Raw genomic sequence first — 18,358 nt, forward strand, 5'->3', positions numbered from 1 at the left:
ATCCCCCTCCCGGTCTCCTGGAGCTGCCTCTCCACGCAGCAGCAGCCGCTTTCCTCCCCCTCTTCTCTGGAAAAACCTGTCCGGGGAAGACGCTTCTTTCCCGAAGGTGCCGGAGTTTTTCTTTGCTTTTCCCGGTGCGTGGCCGCAGCTTGGGTAGAATTCCCGAGAGAGAGGGTTGGATTGAGAGCAGCCGTGGGAAGCGGTGAGGGTCCGACGGGAGAAGCAGAGCCTATCCCCGGAGGGGGAGCGGTCCCCTGTCCCCCATCCCCGGAGCCAGCGCTGGACTCGGGGTTCAGGGAGCCGTGGGGATCCTGGAAGTGAAGGGGATGTTAGGGACCCGTTTGGACTGCCCAGCTTAAAGTGAGGTGTTCCCTGAGGCAGACACGTGTAAGCTGTGTCTGAGCATCCCTCCGCTTGGAGCGGCGTGACATCAACCGCTCTGCACAGGGGATTTTGCGTGGCAGAGCTGCCGGCACCGGGGGCTGGCTCGTGTGTTGTGAGATACAGCCACACTTTAAACCAGGAAAGCACCGCGTGGTGCGGCACAGCAGGCACACCTGTGTGACAGCAGATGGCACAGGGATAAGTCCTGCGTGGATGACGAGATAGATTGATAACAAGGCCTATTTTATTTCCCTATTTCTGGGAAATAAAACACAACACAAAACTGGCAAACAACAAACCTCACCTCTTGTGCTCCTGAGGGAAGCTGGTTCTTATCACAGCTGATTTTTGTTCAGCAAGAAAAAATTAAACAAAGGGAGCTGCCCCCCACCCCCCAAACACTGTCACTAGAGGAGATCTGTGTGAGCCTTGTAAATTGTACAGTGGTTGTCCTGGGTTCCCTTGGTATCAAAGATTTTTGTAAAAAACCTGCTGTGGCATGAAAATATGTGTGAGTGCATGCAGGCACATGCGTTTGCTGAGGGGGTAGGCAAGTGAACGCAATCCAGATATTTCTAGAAGCATGTTTGGTCTAAAGAGTATCTAAAAAGAGTTAAAACAGTATAAAAAATAGCCTAAAAAGTCTCCTGGGTCTCAACAGTTTCAGCTCAGACTTTCCATTGAACAGAGCAGGTGAAACTGCTCTCTGGAGCATTCCGGGACACTGTCACCTCCTGAACACACCCATGGGGCTGGACCTTGGAAGGTTGTGCTTAGAAACTATTGAGTAGGGATAATTTCTCCCCAGTAATGAGCTGGCTTTCTGTGGGCCCTTTCCATGCCTGAACTGGGATGTTATGGGGGGTTGGTAGGCTGGTGAAAAGCAGGTTCTGGTTTGTCATATGTAAGGGAGTGAGGAAATAGGGATGAAAAGAGTGCAGAGTATGGATCAGTGAGAGGGGCTGGGGAGAGCATCTGGGAAGGAGTATCAGCCTGTGTAGTACTTAAAGGACTTTTGGGATCAGAGAAGGCTTAGTTTGGTCTGATTAAGGGTGTTGTCCGAAGAAACAAGGAATATTGCAATTATTGTGGTATATTGTGAACATTTAGCTGGCATGGCTACCCTGCTTATGAGATACTTTAGTTAAGTCATGAGAGTCAGAACAGATGAGTCCTGGTAAAGCTCCAACACTGCCCCACCTCATCATCCATAGTTTTTGTCTTTGCTGGCATCATCACAACAGTGATAAAGACCTTTCCAACTCTGCAGTGACATCCATGGAATGGTAGCACCAGGCAGGTCACTGTACACACTTTGCAAAGCCCTGTGGGCTCCCTGGAGACATATTACTCTTCATGTATAGGAAGAACAATGGACAGAAAAAGATGTTCCACTGGGAAAGAAGAGGGCTGGCTCTCTGGGTTAGATATAATATTGTTCCAGGGAGAAAGGCAGAGGAGATGATATGGGAAGGTCAGGCAGGGCATTTCTGAAGGCAGCTCTCAGGTTCTGCATCCCCTAGCACTGTTTGAAACTACAAGCAGTTACTGAGTTCTTAGAGTTTTATCAATAGGGGCTTTTTATTAGGGCAAAACTGCACAGGTGATGGGCTTGTGAAGAAAAAAATAACTGAGCATAGCTGGAATTTCAGGCATAAGTTTTGAAAAATGTCCTGAAATACTTTTTTTTTAACATAGATATAAGGACAGAGACCATGGGAGCCTAAGTCCCTTCAACCAGGCTGAGATTACTCAGTGCCTGAGTCATTTTTGCAGAAAGGACTTTAAAAGTGGATACATTGGCTCCTTTCAGTGTTGCACATTGAGGAGTCAGAGCCAGAATCTTCAGTCTCTAGTCCTGATGATTCAGAAGTGTGAGACCACTTGTTCAGAAAGGACAAAATGTCCTAAACCGGGGTGAAGATTAACAAAATTATTCCACACTTTGTAGAAAATTAGTAGAGAATAGGAACAGCATTGAGGCTCTCTAAAACATTTGAAGTGGAAGAATGGGTGATGTGTGGAACTGAAAATCTAAAATAAAAAATAATAGGGTGAATGCAAATGTGCGGACTTCTCAAATAGAGAAAAAGCAAAGAATCAAGTTGTTCTTCATCACATCAACTAGCAGGCAGGTATTGATTTATTTGATGTGATGGCAGTCATGGTACACAAACACAAAGGTTTTGGCTTTGGTCGATGGGAGGGAAGAGAGAGATGGCCAAAGATGGTTTTATTTGGCACCATCTCCTTTGTGGGAACCTATTTCATGACATAGTATCTGATAATGACCCAGGCTCAGGGCTGCCTCAGGCTGTGTTAAGAACCACAATGTGTTGTTTTTCCTTCTTTTATGAGATTTATCTGTACAGATACAAAGCCAAGAATTTAATCTTTAAAATATTTTGATTTGTTAGCAGGAAAAAATTATTAAATTTCTTTGGGGTCTTCCAGGAAAAAATACATTCTGACCAAACGTAAACAAAAAAACCCTAAACAAAGCAAAACAAAAACATAAAGAAAAGAAAAAGTGACATCTTTATTCCTGCCTGCAAAAATCCCATGCCTCTCCAGGGAGGGTGATCTGAGGTTTACCTGTTAAGTGCTTCTTAACAGAAGGTTCAAGGTTTGCACCATGGCTAATGGGGCACAGATAATCTCAGGCAGCACAGGTTCAAAGCTGCTGTGCCTTGTCCCTCACACCTTCCCACCATTCCCTCTTGCTTGACAACATCTGGTTACCAGAGATACACTGGATACACTTCTCTGTAGAAGGGCTCTTACCCTACACTTCCATAAATTGTAGATGTCAATTAAAATTGCTCTGGTTATAGCAGCTGAAGATTCAGCTATGAAAATTATCATCTTGAGGCTTGAAGCTGGCAGACACAGCTCCCATGGGTATGGCTGCATCGTGCATAGGGCCTTCCCAAAGCTGATCTTTCATTTGGCAGTCCCCCCTCACACATCCACTTGCAGAATGAGATCATGGCTAAGGCAACATCCTGAAGGTAGCACTGAATGTTCTTCACACAGATCAGAGGCCCACACCCAAGTCTGTTTCTGATGAAGATGCTTCCTATGTACACACACACACACACACACACACACACACACACACACACACACACACACACACACACTTACTTTCTGCTGAGAGAAGCAGGACCTGATGCATTTTCTTCAAAATTTCTCTTGTCTGCGTCCAATTTCTCCTGAATTTGCTTTAGTAGTGTGAAACAATCTCTTTTCCAGCATCAGAGTTGGGGACAGGAATTGGCTTCCTCACCCTCCTCACAGTTGTGCCACTGCCTGTTTATGTCCCCTGGGGCAGGTCCTGTCCCCATTCCACACTGCAGCTGTCCTGCCTTCAGGAAAAGACATTAGTTATAAGTGGTAGCTATGGATTTTAGCAAAAGTGTGAGATTTATATGATGATTCTGTGTGTCTGTCCTTTCAAAGTGTCATGCACATTTAGTTTCTTGTGCCTTCCCCAGGTGCTATGGTCAAAATTTTCAGAAGTCCTCCATACTCCCGCATGGGACATTTCTCTTCTTTCTTCAGAAGCTCTGGGCTCCCATGCTGGGATGTTAAGAGTTGCTTTAGCATCTTACCAAGGCTCAGCTTACTGAGAACTGCTCTTTTTGGATGTCTCAGTGTCCCAGAGGGGTCTTGAGCATTCCTGTCTGGACAGCCCTGGCTCTCATGCATGAGTGGAATTGAATCTGTTTATAAACCCAAGAAATAATGTTGTGTATGTGAACCTTGGCAGCTGTGGCCTGGCAAAAGCTGGACACCCACAGCTTCAGCTGAAGATACATTCGTGTATTGAACTTGACAGTGTCTCATGTTGTGGCCCAGAAAACAGGGCGAGGTTTCCTCAGTCTTTCAGATTTGTCAGTAGGAGGTTTGGATAGGTACCCTGGATGAACTTGTTCCTCTTGCTTCCCCCTTTGCTTTCTATTAATATAGTTCAAGCATCCTCATTCTTATTGTCCTTGTCTTAAAAGCACAATTTTCCCTTTCTGTTGAGTAGAAACACTGACTGGTAGCTGCTAACTTGGCAGTGATAGGCCCAAAGAAAATATATCCATTTGTTTCCTTTCTGTGTTCTGATGTCCATCAGGAATTTGGACCCAGTTTCTTGGACTGGTCTTCCAGCACCCAATTTCCCCATCATTCCCTCTCCATGTGTTGTGCCACCCAGGGTTTGCTGCATCCTGAGGTGAGTTGTCTTCAGCTTCCCATTGCTGCAGGTTGGCAGGAGATTGCAGATCTGATTTTTATGGATATGTTGCAGGGTCAAGGGGCTCTCACTGCTGCTTTAGCAGCTCTGTGCAGGTATTCTTCAGTGCTGCTCTGAGTTTCCTTAGCTGTGATGAGGATCATGGGTTCTCTTGCAGCCTGGTGGTCTCCCAGCTTCAGGATGTACCTCTGCTGGTGCTCTGTTATTTTTTGCATCCGTACTGAACCCTCATGTGTGTTCTGGCATCCTGGGTGAAGCTTCTGGAGTCCTTTTAATCCCTTGTATCTTCTCATAGGCTGCTGCTGGGCTTTGTAATCCTTGCATCTGGGCTAGGTGTGGGAAAGTAAAAGGGAAAAAAGGCATTTTTACTTCTGTGGGTGCCAACCACTGGCTCTGGCCCACAAGTAAATACTCTTGTGGATGGGGAAGGAAAGGAGAGCCTGTAGGCTGAAACAGCTGTGGAAGAAGATAGCACTTAAGCTGAGCTTTGCAGCACAACTTGAGTAATGAATTTCTAATACTTGGGTTGGTAATGCATTCCAGGACTGTGTGGTCATCTCAGTTCCTCTTCTCTTTCTCAACAGCTCCCACGTTGTTCTTTTGTTTTATTAGTCTGGGTCTGTCATTCCACTTAACCTATAAAGCAAACAAGAGATGAGCAAGTTGGAAAGCCAAATTTCACAAAATCCAGGATGGTGTGCAATGAGCCCAAAAGGAAACCTGAGATGTATTTGTAGAAATAATTGTGGGCTCATCCACAGAGAGCTATGAGTCACCTGGATCCTGATGTTGCTGGACATCTGCACAGTTAAGTCTTTGCTGTCATGGAGCGATTCCGGCGCTGCAAAAGGACCTTATCCTAACAGCTTGTCTTGCAAATTCACAGAATTTTCTAGATAAAATGCCTCATGCTTGGCAATGGGAGGGCACAGAAAGATCCCTTGGTCCAGCATTTCATTGACACTCAGATGTATAGAACACACAACACCTGTAGTGTTTTGGCTGCTTTTATACCTTTTGCTTAGAGCTGAAACAAACTCCTCCTACTAATCTTAAAGCACACTTGGCCTCTCCCTTCCAAACACTTTGAAGTAATCTCCAGTGAAAGACTTCCAGGTAGAAACGATGGGTTGGTTTTATTATTACATCTCTAGCATGCAGCTGTGTAGCTTGACTCATTGGTATTTACATTAGATTCAGAAACATGTAAATATCATGTGTAGTCATAGAATTATAGGATGGTTTGGGTTGGAAGAGACTTTTGAAGGTCATACTGTCCAGCCCTCTTGCAATGAGCAGGGGCATCTTCAACTCAACGCGGCTGCTCAGAGCCATCCAACCTGACCTTCAGTGTTTTCAGGGATGGAGCATCCACCACTTTTCTGGTTTTCCCTTGCAAAAATCTTCCTTATGTCTAATCCAAACTGGCCCTCCTTCAGTTTAAAACCATTACCCCTTGCACCTTTGCAGTATCTGTTTATAAGGAAAAGAACACAGTAAAGTCAGGAGTAGTAACCTACTTTGTAGTTCTGTACAATACCTGACAGAAAATCAGCTAAATGCCACCAGGAACAGTGCAGCCCACACAGGCTTCATAGCTTTGACCAAAATTGCTCTGAATGACTCACAGACTATTGTTATTAAACATTTCTTTTCTATTTTCATTAGAAGGTAGCAATATTTTATAGCTGCATGTGAAGTGTTGCACTTCCCCTTTTCTAGAATCTGTAAATGCAACTCACACTTTAATTTCTGAGTGGCTTTAAAGTTTTGAATTGTTTTCCAGACTACTATCCTGCTTTTCTTTTTGTTGTTTTCTTACTGATAAAAGTTTTGAATTGTTCTATGCTCTACCAGTTTTCCAGACTACCATCCTGCTTTTCTTTTTGTTGTTTTCTTACTGAAGCTTTTTGAGTAACAGTTGATGGCAGGATGGGTGGGGGGTTGTTTTTTCGCTTGCTGAAGTTTCCTCTTCTCCACACATATATCCTTGACCCGTGAAAAGAAGAATATAGAGAAAAAAATGGAGCATGGCTTTGCTGAAACACAGTTTGATGCCTTTTGGGGACCACACCAATCACCCAGTGCAATGACTCCTAACTTGTTTTATCCATGTAGGGACCAGCCTTCTTGCACTGGGTGGACAATAATATACCAGGGCTCTGCAGGGAGACTGGGAACTTCCCTAGAAAGTGCCATGACTATCCTATAGCATCTCCTGGCTGTGCTCTACACCCCTGTGCCATTATCACTGCCATGCCTGATGTGTCCTTGGCATTCTCACAGCTGTGAGTACATGAGGTCCTTCTGTATCTGACGTTTTTGGACTTGCAGATCCTCCTTTCTGGTTTTTTCACCAGTATATTCCTGGATGTATGTGACGACCAAGCAGGCTATAGCTCACATTTATGATCACCAACTTATATCAGCTGTGACAGAGGGAACTCTCTGTATCTGGGCCGAGAGGCAGGCAAAGATGTCGAAATCCATGCGGGGAGAATTAAGTTCTCCTCTGACTGGCTGGCACATGCTCCTGGCTGCCCCCAGGCTCCCAGCTCCCTGCGTTTAGAGTAACAGCTGGGTCGTTTTAGCCATTTAGCAAGGAAGGACCAAACCACAGAAACTGCAGCCAGTGCTAAGAATCTGCAAGTGGACTACACTATAAAACTCTTTGGTTACATTTTAATGAGGGGGGAAAAAAAGGGTGGACAAAAATAATTAGGAAAATATCCAGGTTCCATTAACTATTTCAGCCATTCAGCAGGTGATTTATTGATAAGTACTGCTGGCAATATTTCCTGCTGGACCTTGGACTTACAGGGCTGGATCATACCCACAGCATCTGTGTGGGGGCTGATAAACATTGATGTAAGAGAATGAGGGCAAATTCAGTTGGTGCCTTTCTCTGAGTTTTATTTCCACATTTGACCCTAGTAGTTAAATATAAAATGGCATCCCTGCTATTTAACACTGCAGTTCATTTATGGAGACTGTTCATTATTAATTTTCACTGTTTTAGTAGAGTCCCAAGGGTACATTTTTAAAATTACATGTATTCGAACGTTTGTATGAAATGAACATACAGTGCAGCAGTCTCTGAGCCTGACAAAGGGGTCATAGGTAGTGGAATTCTGAAGGTTGCTTGACTTGTATGTCCAGATTTTGCATCAAAACCTGTGCTAATTTTGCTCAGTGCACTGGGGTTCCCCACAGAAGCAGTGTGATCCTGCTCATGAAGGCTGGTGAATTCCTGGCTCACCAAAGCTGCCTGGGTGTGGGTGAGCTCCGGGGTTTGTAGTGGAACAATGCATTACATGCCTAGTTTCAGGCTCAAATAAGATGCTTCAGCTTTTTTAAGATGATATGTGATATGCTTAATTCTGTGTGTTTTACATATGTGTGTATATATATAAAAAATACACATATGTATATACCCACCCCCCTTGTATTTTTTTTTTGTTTGTGTCAGTTTTTCCATACAGAGAGTCTACTTGCACTTGAGGAGATGTTTGTGCCATATTTTTCATTGTTTCTCCCTGTCCCAGCTATATTAAAATGCTTGCCTGAGTATCATCTGGGAGGCTGGAGTGTTGATCAGAGAAGTAAATGGATATTACAGCAGCAAAGTTGAGATTCCTTTAAAACCTCTGCATCCTCGATAACTGTAACATTTTATAGAGCAATTATTAAATAATTGAATTTGTTTCATTCCCATGTGACTATATGACTATAAAGGGGTTGATCTTGGTTTCCTTGTTCAGCCTCTAACATACAGGAGAAACTTCCTTAGAGAAACTGCCTCTGCAGTGGGAGCTGAGAGAGGATATAAATATCCTGGCTTAACACCTCCCTCCCCCTCCCCATACGCTTCTCAAATGTGGTTTTTCTGGTACAAATGGTGTCTGCAGAGCAGCCTTGGCCCAGGGGGATGCTCGGGAGAAGCAGGGTTCTGTGCAGGGCTGCCGGGGAGCACCATTTGTGCACCAACACTGCCCTCGCGTGTCGGGGGTGTGGGAGACCAAATGTCAGTAACCACACAATTAGCAATTCATCTTTATCCTCCGAGGGGCCAACCACACAGCTGGTGTCCTCCTCCATGGGTGGAAGCAGCAGCGTTAACTGTTTAACGGCTGAGATGTTGCCACTTTCCAGGCTGGCATTGTTTGGGATGGGGAAGTGGCAGCAATACCCCGGCCTGAGCAAGGTTGTATTTTGTTTTGCTTTATTTTGTTCTGTGTTTTGCCATTCGTAGTGTCAGCAGGTCTCTGGATCACAAACGGGAATTTTGTCGACTGCTTGGTTTAGCCTGGGCCCCAGCAGTATCACAGCTGCCTGCAAACAAGAGGGAATCATGTGTGAAAGACCCACTTCATCACTGCACAGATCCATCAAGCTATAAACTGCTGATCACCAAGGATGTGTGGGACTTGAAGGTGTTGGAGAGATGAACGAGTTCTACCCTTTTGCAGGCATCAGGTGCATGTGAGGGTTGAACCTCAAACGCTAAGAAAGTGGCTTTGCTGAGCTGAGAGCACCTGAGAGGCAGCTCAGTGGAACAATTTCTTTTTTGCATGCAGTAAGAACTCAATGACTTGGTTTATTAGCTGTGTTTAGGAGGAGGGATCATGGTATGGTTACAGTGTAGGAACAAGAAATCTAAGTGCTATTTCTGGCTCTGCCACAGACATCCTGTCTGCCTTTGGGACAGTCACTTCACCTCTGGGGCCCCAGATTAATACAGAATTACTTAATAATATCACCCTCATGAAAGTTGCTTCGTTCCACCGTGAGTAATCCCTCCTAGAAACAGAATGTGACACACTCTTCTAGCTCGTACAAGTGACACGTGTGCATTCCCAGTTGGAGAGCTGATACCTTTAAGTATACCAGCTTTCATAATTAATTCTTGCATCAGTTTTTTAGGTTCATTCTCTGGCATCTCTTTTTGCATCAGTTTTTTAGGTTCATTCTCTGGCATCTCTTTTTACCAAAGCCCTGAATTTCAATTCTGTTTCCACTGACCTTGGGACTCAGGGGATTAATTCTCTGGCTAAATTCATTCTTTTTCTATACTTATAATTTTACTCCTTTTCTTTTTTTTGTTAATGAATTTGTGCCAGGAAGTGTTCTCTTTTCCGTGCTTGTAGTTTCCACTGTATTTAATTCAAAAGCTATGGTTTTGCCCCCAAAGTCTTGTAAAAGTCAAGGCCTCTCTCTATTTTCTTTCTTCCCCATTTGCAATGTGTCAGCTTTTGTTAGGGGTGGTAGGGAAGGTACAGCTGCTTTTTGGGGCTTTCTGTTGTGTATTAAAAGAGGATCTGATCTTCAAGCATATCTGGACTAAAGTCTGGAGAGCAGAGCCCAGGCTGGCTCAAGAGCTGGCTCTGACTTCTTCTAAGCCCCCTCATTCCCACTGCACAAATTTGCTCTTTTTGCTTTTTCCGGGCCAGATCTTCAGGAACAGCCTGTTCTCCCTGTTCAGGGACTCATAACCCCCCTTCCTTCTCTTTCATGTACATGGGACAAGATGCTGCCCGTAGCCATCACTCTGCTGGCTGCTCCTCCACAGCAGTTCTCACTAAAAAAATTAAAAACATCTCTTAGAAAAATTGTTTGGATCAACCCATCAGCCAAGCCTCACATGGGAGACTTATCTGGGTGATCTCTCCAAGCTCCCTTTGGCTCTCTCTCCCTGCTGGCTTCTCATCCCTGATGCTCTGCTCAGCTGCTGCTCTGGGCAGCCAAAACGTGGCTGAGAGAACCCCGTGGTGTTCTGTCAGCACTGAGGACTCACTGCTTCCCAGGGCCACAGTGTGGGGCTGCCAGGGCAGATGAACCCCAGTTAGTGACCTCAGGGCCTGGGCACCCACAGCCCCAGGTGGCCTCACCTTGGCATGGGGCTCCAGGGTAGGATTCAGAACTGTGTCACAATGCAATGGCCCTGTGAGCTGACACGAGGGCTTAACTGGCTCTATCCAAGCCTTGCACGCCAAATATTCTCAGCCAAATGCTGCTGATTTTCAGAAAAGGAAAGAATTATTTTCCTAGCCATGGGCTAGCAGCCAAGAGAAGGAACTTTCATGTGCCAGGTCTGTGGAATTTTAAATGTGAGCTCTATGGAAATCCAGACCAACATGGACTAAATGTGGAGAAATTGCCCATGACAAAGTAAGGGAACTTTACAAATCGGAGAGAACATCAAGGTGAAAATTTTGAATCTGAATTCAAGGTTTTCTTTAAAGAATGCTATCAAGTAGCCAAACTATTAAAAAGAGATTTCCCTTAAACCAGAGCTGCAGAGACAATTGCAGAACATCTGTTGATGGGAACTTCCTCATGAACCCCAGTTCAGAGCTGAGGAAATACCGTTTTGGAACATAACCATTCTTTTATTCTCTTCTCACGAATGTTGAATACATCTTTCTGAGATATTTGAATAGTCGTCATTCTAAATGATCTTAATATTATAAACATACTTGCTGCCTCCTGGCAGTTCCCCTGGATTTTCAGCCTCTGCCTCTGCCCAGTGCTTTTTGGTATTTTTTTAATCTCATAAAATTTTGTGATCATCTTATTTCCTTTTAATGCTATTAAAGTGTAAATTATGCACATTCCCTACAGGTTTTGCTCTTTTTTTTTTTTTTTTTGGTCAATCTATGTGGATTATTTGGTGCTATTAAAATCTATGGCATGAAATGATAGATCAACATTTACCCTGAGTTGGGTAATTACCTGAAAAAAAAAAAAAAACCAAAACCAAAAAACCCACATATGAACAGGATATGGATTTAAGTCCCTCTTAATGATTGAAAATAAGGTTAAAATGTAGCAGAGTGAATGTAAAACCCAGGCATTCTCTCTTCATAGCTACTACCAAGCAGGTAGTATTTGTTTTCTCTTCTGATTTGGGGTGTTAATGGTTGTAGGGTCTGTGAACATGGGGTGCGAGACCCTGGTCCCTAAAGGTCAGCCTCTCAACCACATTGCAGTTTGTAGCGGACTTGAAATTATTAGTTCTTGACTTAAAAAATGAGTGTATTTGGAAAAATAAAATGTTGTTCCTTCTCATTTTGCATCAGTCTCTTTGTAACAGGTTGGCTTGCTTGTGTGTCTGTGGTTTGTTTTCTCTTGTAAAAGAGACTGAGTAGGAAGGATACTCCAAGTGCTGTGTAACAAAATTCAGTTTTTATACTCACCTTCTGATGAAAATGCAAATGCACTTCCTGCCATTTTTATAGAGTTCTGATGAACTGTATCAGAAAAGGGGGTGGGGGGAGAGGAGGTAGAGGAAGAAAAGTCCTTTTGTATCACAATTATAATGCTGAATTCAACTGCTTCCTTGGAAAGCTAATGGGAGCTCTGTGTAGGGTCAGGAACCTGAGACAGATCCACACCAATGTTCTAACATCTCTTTGTTTTTCTCTACTTTGTGTCTGAATTCATATTGAAACCAGTGAGACTTGGACATTCCTCTGAGGCTGGGAGCTTGGCTAAAGGAACTGAGAAATAGGAAATTGAAATTATAACTTCTTAAGGCTATTCAAACATGGAGAGTAGGGGAGGTAGGAGAAAAATGGCCTGGACACCAGGCACAATGTGGGGGTGTATGTTGAGAGATGGACAGTCACAGAGGCCTGGCAGACAGCACTTTGGCTGCTTCTGGCTCAGCTCGACCTAAGGGCCTGTCAGTCATCCTCATATCAGTAAATTCCCATCATGTGAGACTTCCTCAAGCCTTGAATAGGGCTTTATGTCTTCATGGTGGGCTGGAAAGTGGATGCTACTGCTGGTAAGTGCTGTGCCAGCACACAGGAAGCTGTCATCTCTCCTCTCTGTCCTTTGTTGCTGCAGAGTTTGCACACTTGAGCTCTTTCTTTTTTGTGTTAAATCTCCACTGTTAATCTCCTTGGTTGGTTTGAGAAAGAAAAGGACAACTTTAAAAATGCATTTCTGACTCCAGATTCCAGCTTCCTGTTGATACAGCTGTGTTTCCTACTGGATGGCTCTGTAAACAGACAGTTTAACCCTTCAAATCTTGCAGTTATGTTGCTTCAGCATCACCAGTTTCTCTCCTTAAAGAAAGTTTCCTCCCTTATCTGTCCAGAGAATCCTTTTATTTCTCCTTCTTCTTTTTGCACATCCCACACATTGCACATCCTGCTGTGGCTTAACACTTCATTCAAAAGGAACAGGATTTCCTCTTGCTGCTGGTGAAAACCCTTCTGTCCTTCACAAGCCCCACTTTGTCATGTTGTGTTTGTGGAGGGGAAAATAATTGCACCTTCTAAGTTTAATCCACAGTAATTGAAATCATTACATTCCCTGGCAAGAGCACCAGCAGAAAACCAATGTACCAGACTTCTGTAAAGAGGATTTTTAGTGCATGAGATGAGAAAGTGTCCAGCAGATTTCAGCTTGGGATAAATTACATGCCAGGAGTATTTCAGCCCTTCATACCAGAACAAAATCCTCAGCTGTGTCTGTTTTCATTCTGGGTCTGTGAACTATTTAATAGATGTCATTGGTGGTATCACGCCCTATTTAATTCATGCTGTTGGTGGTATCACACCCATTGGTGAGGACCTGGTTGCATCTGGCTGTGCCATCCTGAGTGAAACCTCTCTTCAACTGGACCTACAAGCATATCCAGCCTGAGGAATATGGTATCTGCCAGATCATTGTTCCCCTTAATGTGAAAAAATTGAGAAACCCTTTTTTTCTAAAGTAGATGTCTTGAAGGTGTTCAGCTGTGGTGTTCCACCATATTTGAACTCTTCCAGACACATCTGAAAGTCATATTCAGAAAAATTCATATGCTAAAAGCTGAATACAGATTATTCTGTGGGTGAGTGGATAGAAATTTGTTCTTCACAGGCACAGCACGAACAAAGCCCTGGGCTTCTAGCCCTTGTAGCATCTCTGGGTTTCCTACCTCTCCCTGTCCATATTGATGTCTTCATAGGGGAACGCTTGGGATCTCCCTTGCCCTCATTCATTGCCATCTCCCTGGGGGCTGCATGTTCCTCCATGGTCTGGGCAGCTCACAATCTTCAGTTTGTTCCTTGTAGCAAAAGAATTGTTACCACTCCTGCTCTGCAGACACAGAGAGGCTAAAAGCTGAGCTGAAATAACAAAGCCATGCCTAGTTTTCCAATCTAGAGTTTATGTTCTCTACCTTTGGCTGCATTAAAATCAGTCATTTTATGCAGAGTTGTCAAGTCTCCTGTGAGGTCAGTGCAATGATCCCCTCTACTGTCAGCAGAGAGGGGCCCAGGGTTTGCACCCAGCAGCTGTGAAAGCAGCTCTTGCTCAGAAAAGCTGAGGAGAGTGGGTGGGTTTTGACACATAATTTCACCAGTGCCAAAGATCCCAGTGATCTACTGAGTGTCTCACAAGTGTGGTTGCTGCTTATAACCAAACCTGAAATTTTCTACAGCACTGCACAGTGAGCTGGTGACTTGATCCAGTATATTTTTGGAGCCAAAATGCTCATATATTTCACTTCCAGGGGGATCTATTTATGGACTAGCTCAAATTTATTTGGCTGTGCAAATTATCTGACTTTTGTTAGCATAAATATTCTTTTACGGCATTGATATTTTAGTGTCTTGGGGTGACTTTATGATGTGTATCCCCTATCGCCTGCTCTATGCCCAGACATGAAACCTGTGCCTTTTCTGTAGCTTTAAGGCAGACCTTTAAGAGATGGGGGAAGCCGGTGGAAATCCTTCAGCGCTGTGTTCAGAAACAGAGATAAGCTCGCTGGCTGCTCTGCTTCTGCAGCAGGGAAGAGAGTTTCATTCCTTTTGCTTTTTACCTAGTTTCTTCTTCATTAGCTAAAGTACGGAGCCCTGGGACTTTGGCTTCTTCTTCTTCTTCTCTTCTGGACTGATCGGCAACAGCAGAACATTGGCGTTACGCCTCAGCCCAGAGGGGCCCACACTGAAACCCCAGCTCCGGAGAGGAGAAAGCCACAGCCACTAAGGACTCTGAAATCTACCCAGGTTCTCTCCACAGTGAGAGGTTCTATTATTTAGCATTATTCTTTTCCCAAGCCTGCGTGAATTGTGTTTGTTAAATAAATAGCTTTTTTTCCTTTTTCACTTTCCTCTGAGGAATTTTCTTTCCAAACCTGGTGGGGGAAGGGGTGGCTGAAACCTGCCTTCTTTGGAGGGGATGTTCCTCCCAGAGCATTTCCCTTAATTTGTCTCAAACCAGGACGTTTATTCATGCTGTTCTGCCTGTCACTTATCCTTTGCAGTGACTATGAGAAGCGAACAAGATGCATCCATGTATCATAGCCACGTGGCTTTGTGGTCTACATTAGAAAAGGAACTTCTGTTTTGTAGTTTTATTTGTAATTATATCTTACTGCCTCCAGGTCCCAGTCAAAACTGATTTCCTCCCTTTCTCTTCCTCTCTCCAGCTATGTCCCTCCAGCTGAAAGAGTTTGGGTTGTTCAGCCTGGAAAAGAGAAATCTTCAAGTGGAGTCGTTGTGGCCTTCCATTACTTATAAAAGCAGCTCATAAAAAAGAGGGACAGAGACTTTTTACATGGGCAGATAGTGATAGGACATGGGGGAACAGTTTTAAATCAGAAGAATTTAGGTTAGATATTAGGGAGAAATGCATTACTGTGAGGGTGGTAAGGCACTAACGCAGTTGCCCAGAGAAGTTTTGGATGCCCCATCTCTGGAATTGCTCAAGGCCAGGCTGGATGGTGCTCTGAGAAACCTGGTCTAGCAGATTCTTGCCTTTTCTGGGGGGAAAGCTGGTCAGATATCCTCTTGGTTGTGTAAGAAATGAATAATCTCTACATCCACAGAGAAGAAAATATTAGTTTTCTACCTCTACTGGGATTAATTGACCCTCAGATTGCTGTGTGCCTCAAAACCTTGCCCTCCAGATGGGCTTGTCTTGAAAGCAGATTTTCCTTTCCTTTCTTAAAGAAAAAGTGGAGGCTGGTTTGCTTGTGGTTGGGCTTGTAGCTTACATGAAGTTTATGACAGCATTAAGAAAATTAATAATATGTAAAAACAAGTCATGTTTTTACGTGTCTTATTAGATGCTCTCTTGGAAATGCAGTGCTGATGTTGATTTCTGGCATGATCCTGAGATAGGTTAAAGTCTCTCCTGAAGAATTCGTCTCAGATTGGCGCCAGCTTTAAGGGATTATTTTCATTCTAGATGGCATTCAGTCTGTGGGCTTCTGAAGTCCTTTTACATATCTCTTAGATTCAGGTACAGTACAGCATTTCACACCTGATCACCCCTGAGACTGAGGAGCTGGATAGGAATATCACCAGATGTTTTCCTAGATTTCAAAGAAAGAGGATGCTTCTTTCTGACATTGTCTGTTTTGGTAGACTCCAAACTGCATGTGCAGGCTTGCCACTTGTAACAGATCGTGTAAAACTCAGCACAGGGGTGTCCTGGATCTGGTATATCTGGTGATGAGTACATTGAGTATCTGAAATTTACAGTCTCCTCCTTTCTGCTGACAAAGCCTGTACTCCAATCTAAACTACCACCTAGAAATTTAACAAATTACAGATTTTTTTACTGTTCCTTTCCATCCTCGTAGCTTTAGGCCTAATGATCTTTGATATCATCATCGGGAAGAGTCATTGTGTACATGTTTTGGCATATAATGTCTCTGCTCCACATGTTGAGCTAGTAAAGTTCTTCAGATAGGCTGGACTTGTTCCAGGGATTTAGCCAGATAAGCTCAGCAAAGCTTGGGAAAAGCAGGCCTCTAGCTAATCACAGTGCTCCTGCTAAATGATCTCACCATAAAATTGGCAAAGCTGTTTGTGCTGATCTCAGTTTAACTTCTAATATGAGCTTACAGCAATTCATCATTTCTCTAGCTTATGGACCACCCTGTGTCTGGCTTGCTGCCTACCTGCTGTGCATGGGCTCAGACTCCTTTCCAACCATGTTCTTCTGTACATTTGAACTCATGCAGAGCTTGCAGCTACATTTCTATTGAATTTATTGGTTTTGTTCAAAAGTCCTTAGTCTATTTTTGCATATGTGTGTGTTGTTGTTTAGTGGATTTCTGCTTTTTAAGTCAGAAGAAAAAATGCTAAGAAATGTGTGCTTAGCATTCTGCTGCTTGCTCCTCTTTTTAGGCATCAGGTATCTCTGCTGCAAAGGGCTTCAGATTCCCTTTGGAGAACCTTTTCTGCACATTCTAAAACGCAGTGACAAAATACATAATTAAATCTATTGGGGGGATTTTAAGAGGCAGTTGTTTGACATTGGTACCTTGTGATATGGCTAAAAGCTTGATACCAGCTTTAGGAAGAAAACAGATTAGGAAGATAATGTCTCTCCAGGGAATTCTCCACTTCAGTTCCTTGAGGATGTGATTTAAAGCAGCATCTGCTCTGTGCTGTGTGTCTTTTCATACTTTCCTTCATACCTCTGAACTGAAGATTGTTTAGATGTGTGTCTGTGTGAATAATTTCACAGAATATCATAGAGAAATGCCATGGGAATATTTTCTAGGATTTTCAAAGAGGCAGAAGGGACTTACATGGTGTCCCATCCTTTTAGGAAAGGGGAGCACCCAAGATTCTTTGGTGTTCATGCTGGAAAACAATGACAAAAGTCAAAGGGTCCATAAAAGTTGACAAAGTTTCATTGGTAAATTACTCACATTGCATGGAAATTGGTATAAGTTAGTCCCTGTTCTCCTACTGTAACCCACGGCAGTGGGTTTTGGATAAAGGGATAGGGTGAAAGAGAAAAGAGAGAGAGAGAGGTGGATTGGATTGAAGAGGGGGAGAGAGAGAAAAAGGAAGAGAGGAGGGAAGAGAAATATCATCAGTCCTGGTGATCTGTCTGATGGGGTGTCCAGGGTCCTGGGGGGCACACACACCACGGCTTCATGGAAGTACTATTTTATTGATAAATCTTCCCTGCCCTGGAGATAGGTTTCTCACTTTCTATGGAAATTATTTAGCATACACAGACAGTCTGTTTTTCTTGACTTTTCTGAAAATGGGTTGGAGGGCTTTGGGGATCTTTGGTGGTCTTGATTTCCTGTACAGTCCATGTCAGTTTCTCAGCCTCATCCCTGCCCTTGTGCTGTACTGTCTTGTGTTAATCTCCAGGAGCCAGAACAAGGACATTTATCCCAGAAAAGTGCTGCCCCTACCTGCCTATGATCCCTTCTCCAGCCACATCCTGTTCTTCCTCACAGTGTGTTATTACCAACACCCTTGGTTGGCTCCACAGCTATTTGGCTGTTGGTGTTTGAGACATCCACATTAGCCCCTTATCTTCAGTGTTTCTATGGCTTACATAATAGTGAAGGTAGAAAACTTAACCCTTGGAAGCAGCATAGACCATGCTGCTGTTTCTGTCCTGCTGTCAGCATTATCAGCTGCCCCCAGAGGGTGATGGGGGAAAAGGTAGAAGGTGCTCAGTTCCCTTTTCCTCTTTGTGATCATGTGGGCACTCCAGTTATCTCATGTTCATGGTTCATCCCTCACCCTGCCTTAACCATGTCATATGACTTTTACTCACAGGGAGGTTTTGTGGTTTGTCTTCTGTGTGAGGCTCTTTTTCCTCTGCACCCTCAGTGTGATGACAATACTCATGCACTTCCCAGATGTGTTAGCACTGCCACAGTCCTGTTTTCAGGGATTTCCAGATGCCTGGTGCTTGTTCAGAGCATCAGAGCAACCTCTTGCTGTCTGGATGCATCTTCAAGGCCTC

General features: G+C 43.9%; 1 protein-coding gene across 2 annotated transcripts in view; it reads left to right on the top strand.

Annotated features, from left to right (window-relative positions):
• The window catches only part of WISP1 (WNT1 inducible signaling pathway protein 1), a 35,002-nt gene that overhangs the window by 989 nt on the left and 15,655 nt on the right, over nt 1–18,358 (top strand). Inside the window, exon 2 of one of the 2 annotated variants that reach the window (XM_017739063.1) lies at nt 4,511–4,609. The exons of the other annotated variant lie outside the window; for it this stretch is intronic. Coding sequence (XP_017594552.1) covers nt 4,511–4,609 — 99 coding nt within the window. The remainder of the gene's footprint in view (nt 1–4,510; nt 4,610–18,358) is intronic. 2 annotated transcript variants of the gene reach the window in all.

The sequence above is a fragment of the Corvus brachyrhynchos genome, unplaced genomic scaffold (assembly GCF_000691975.1).
Source record: "Corvus brachyrhynchos isolate BGI_N302 unplaced genomic scaffold, ASM69197v1 scaffold187, whole genome shotgun sequence".
NCBI lineage: Eukaryota > Metazoa > Chordata > Aves > Passeriformes > Corvidae > Corvus > Corvus brachyrhynchos.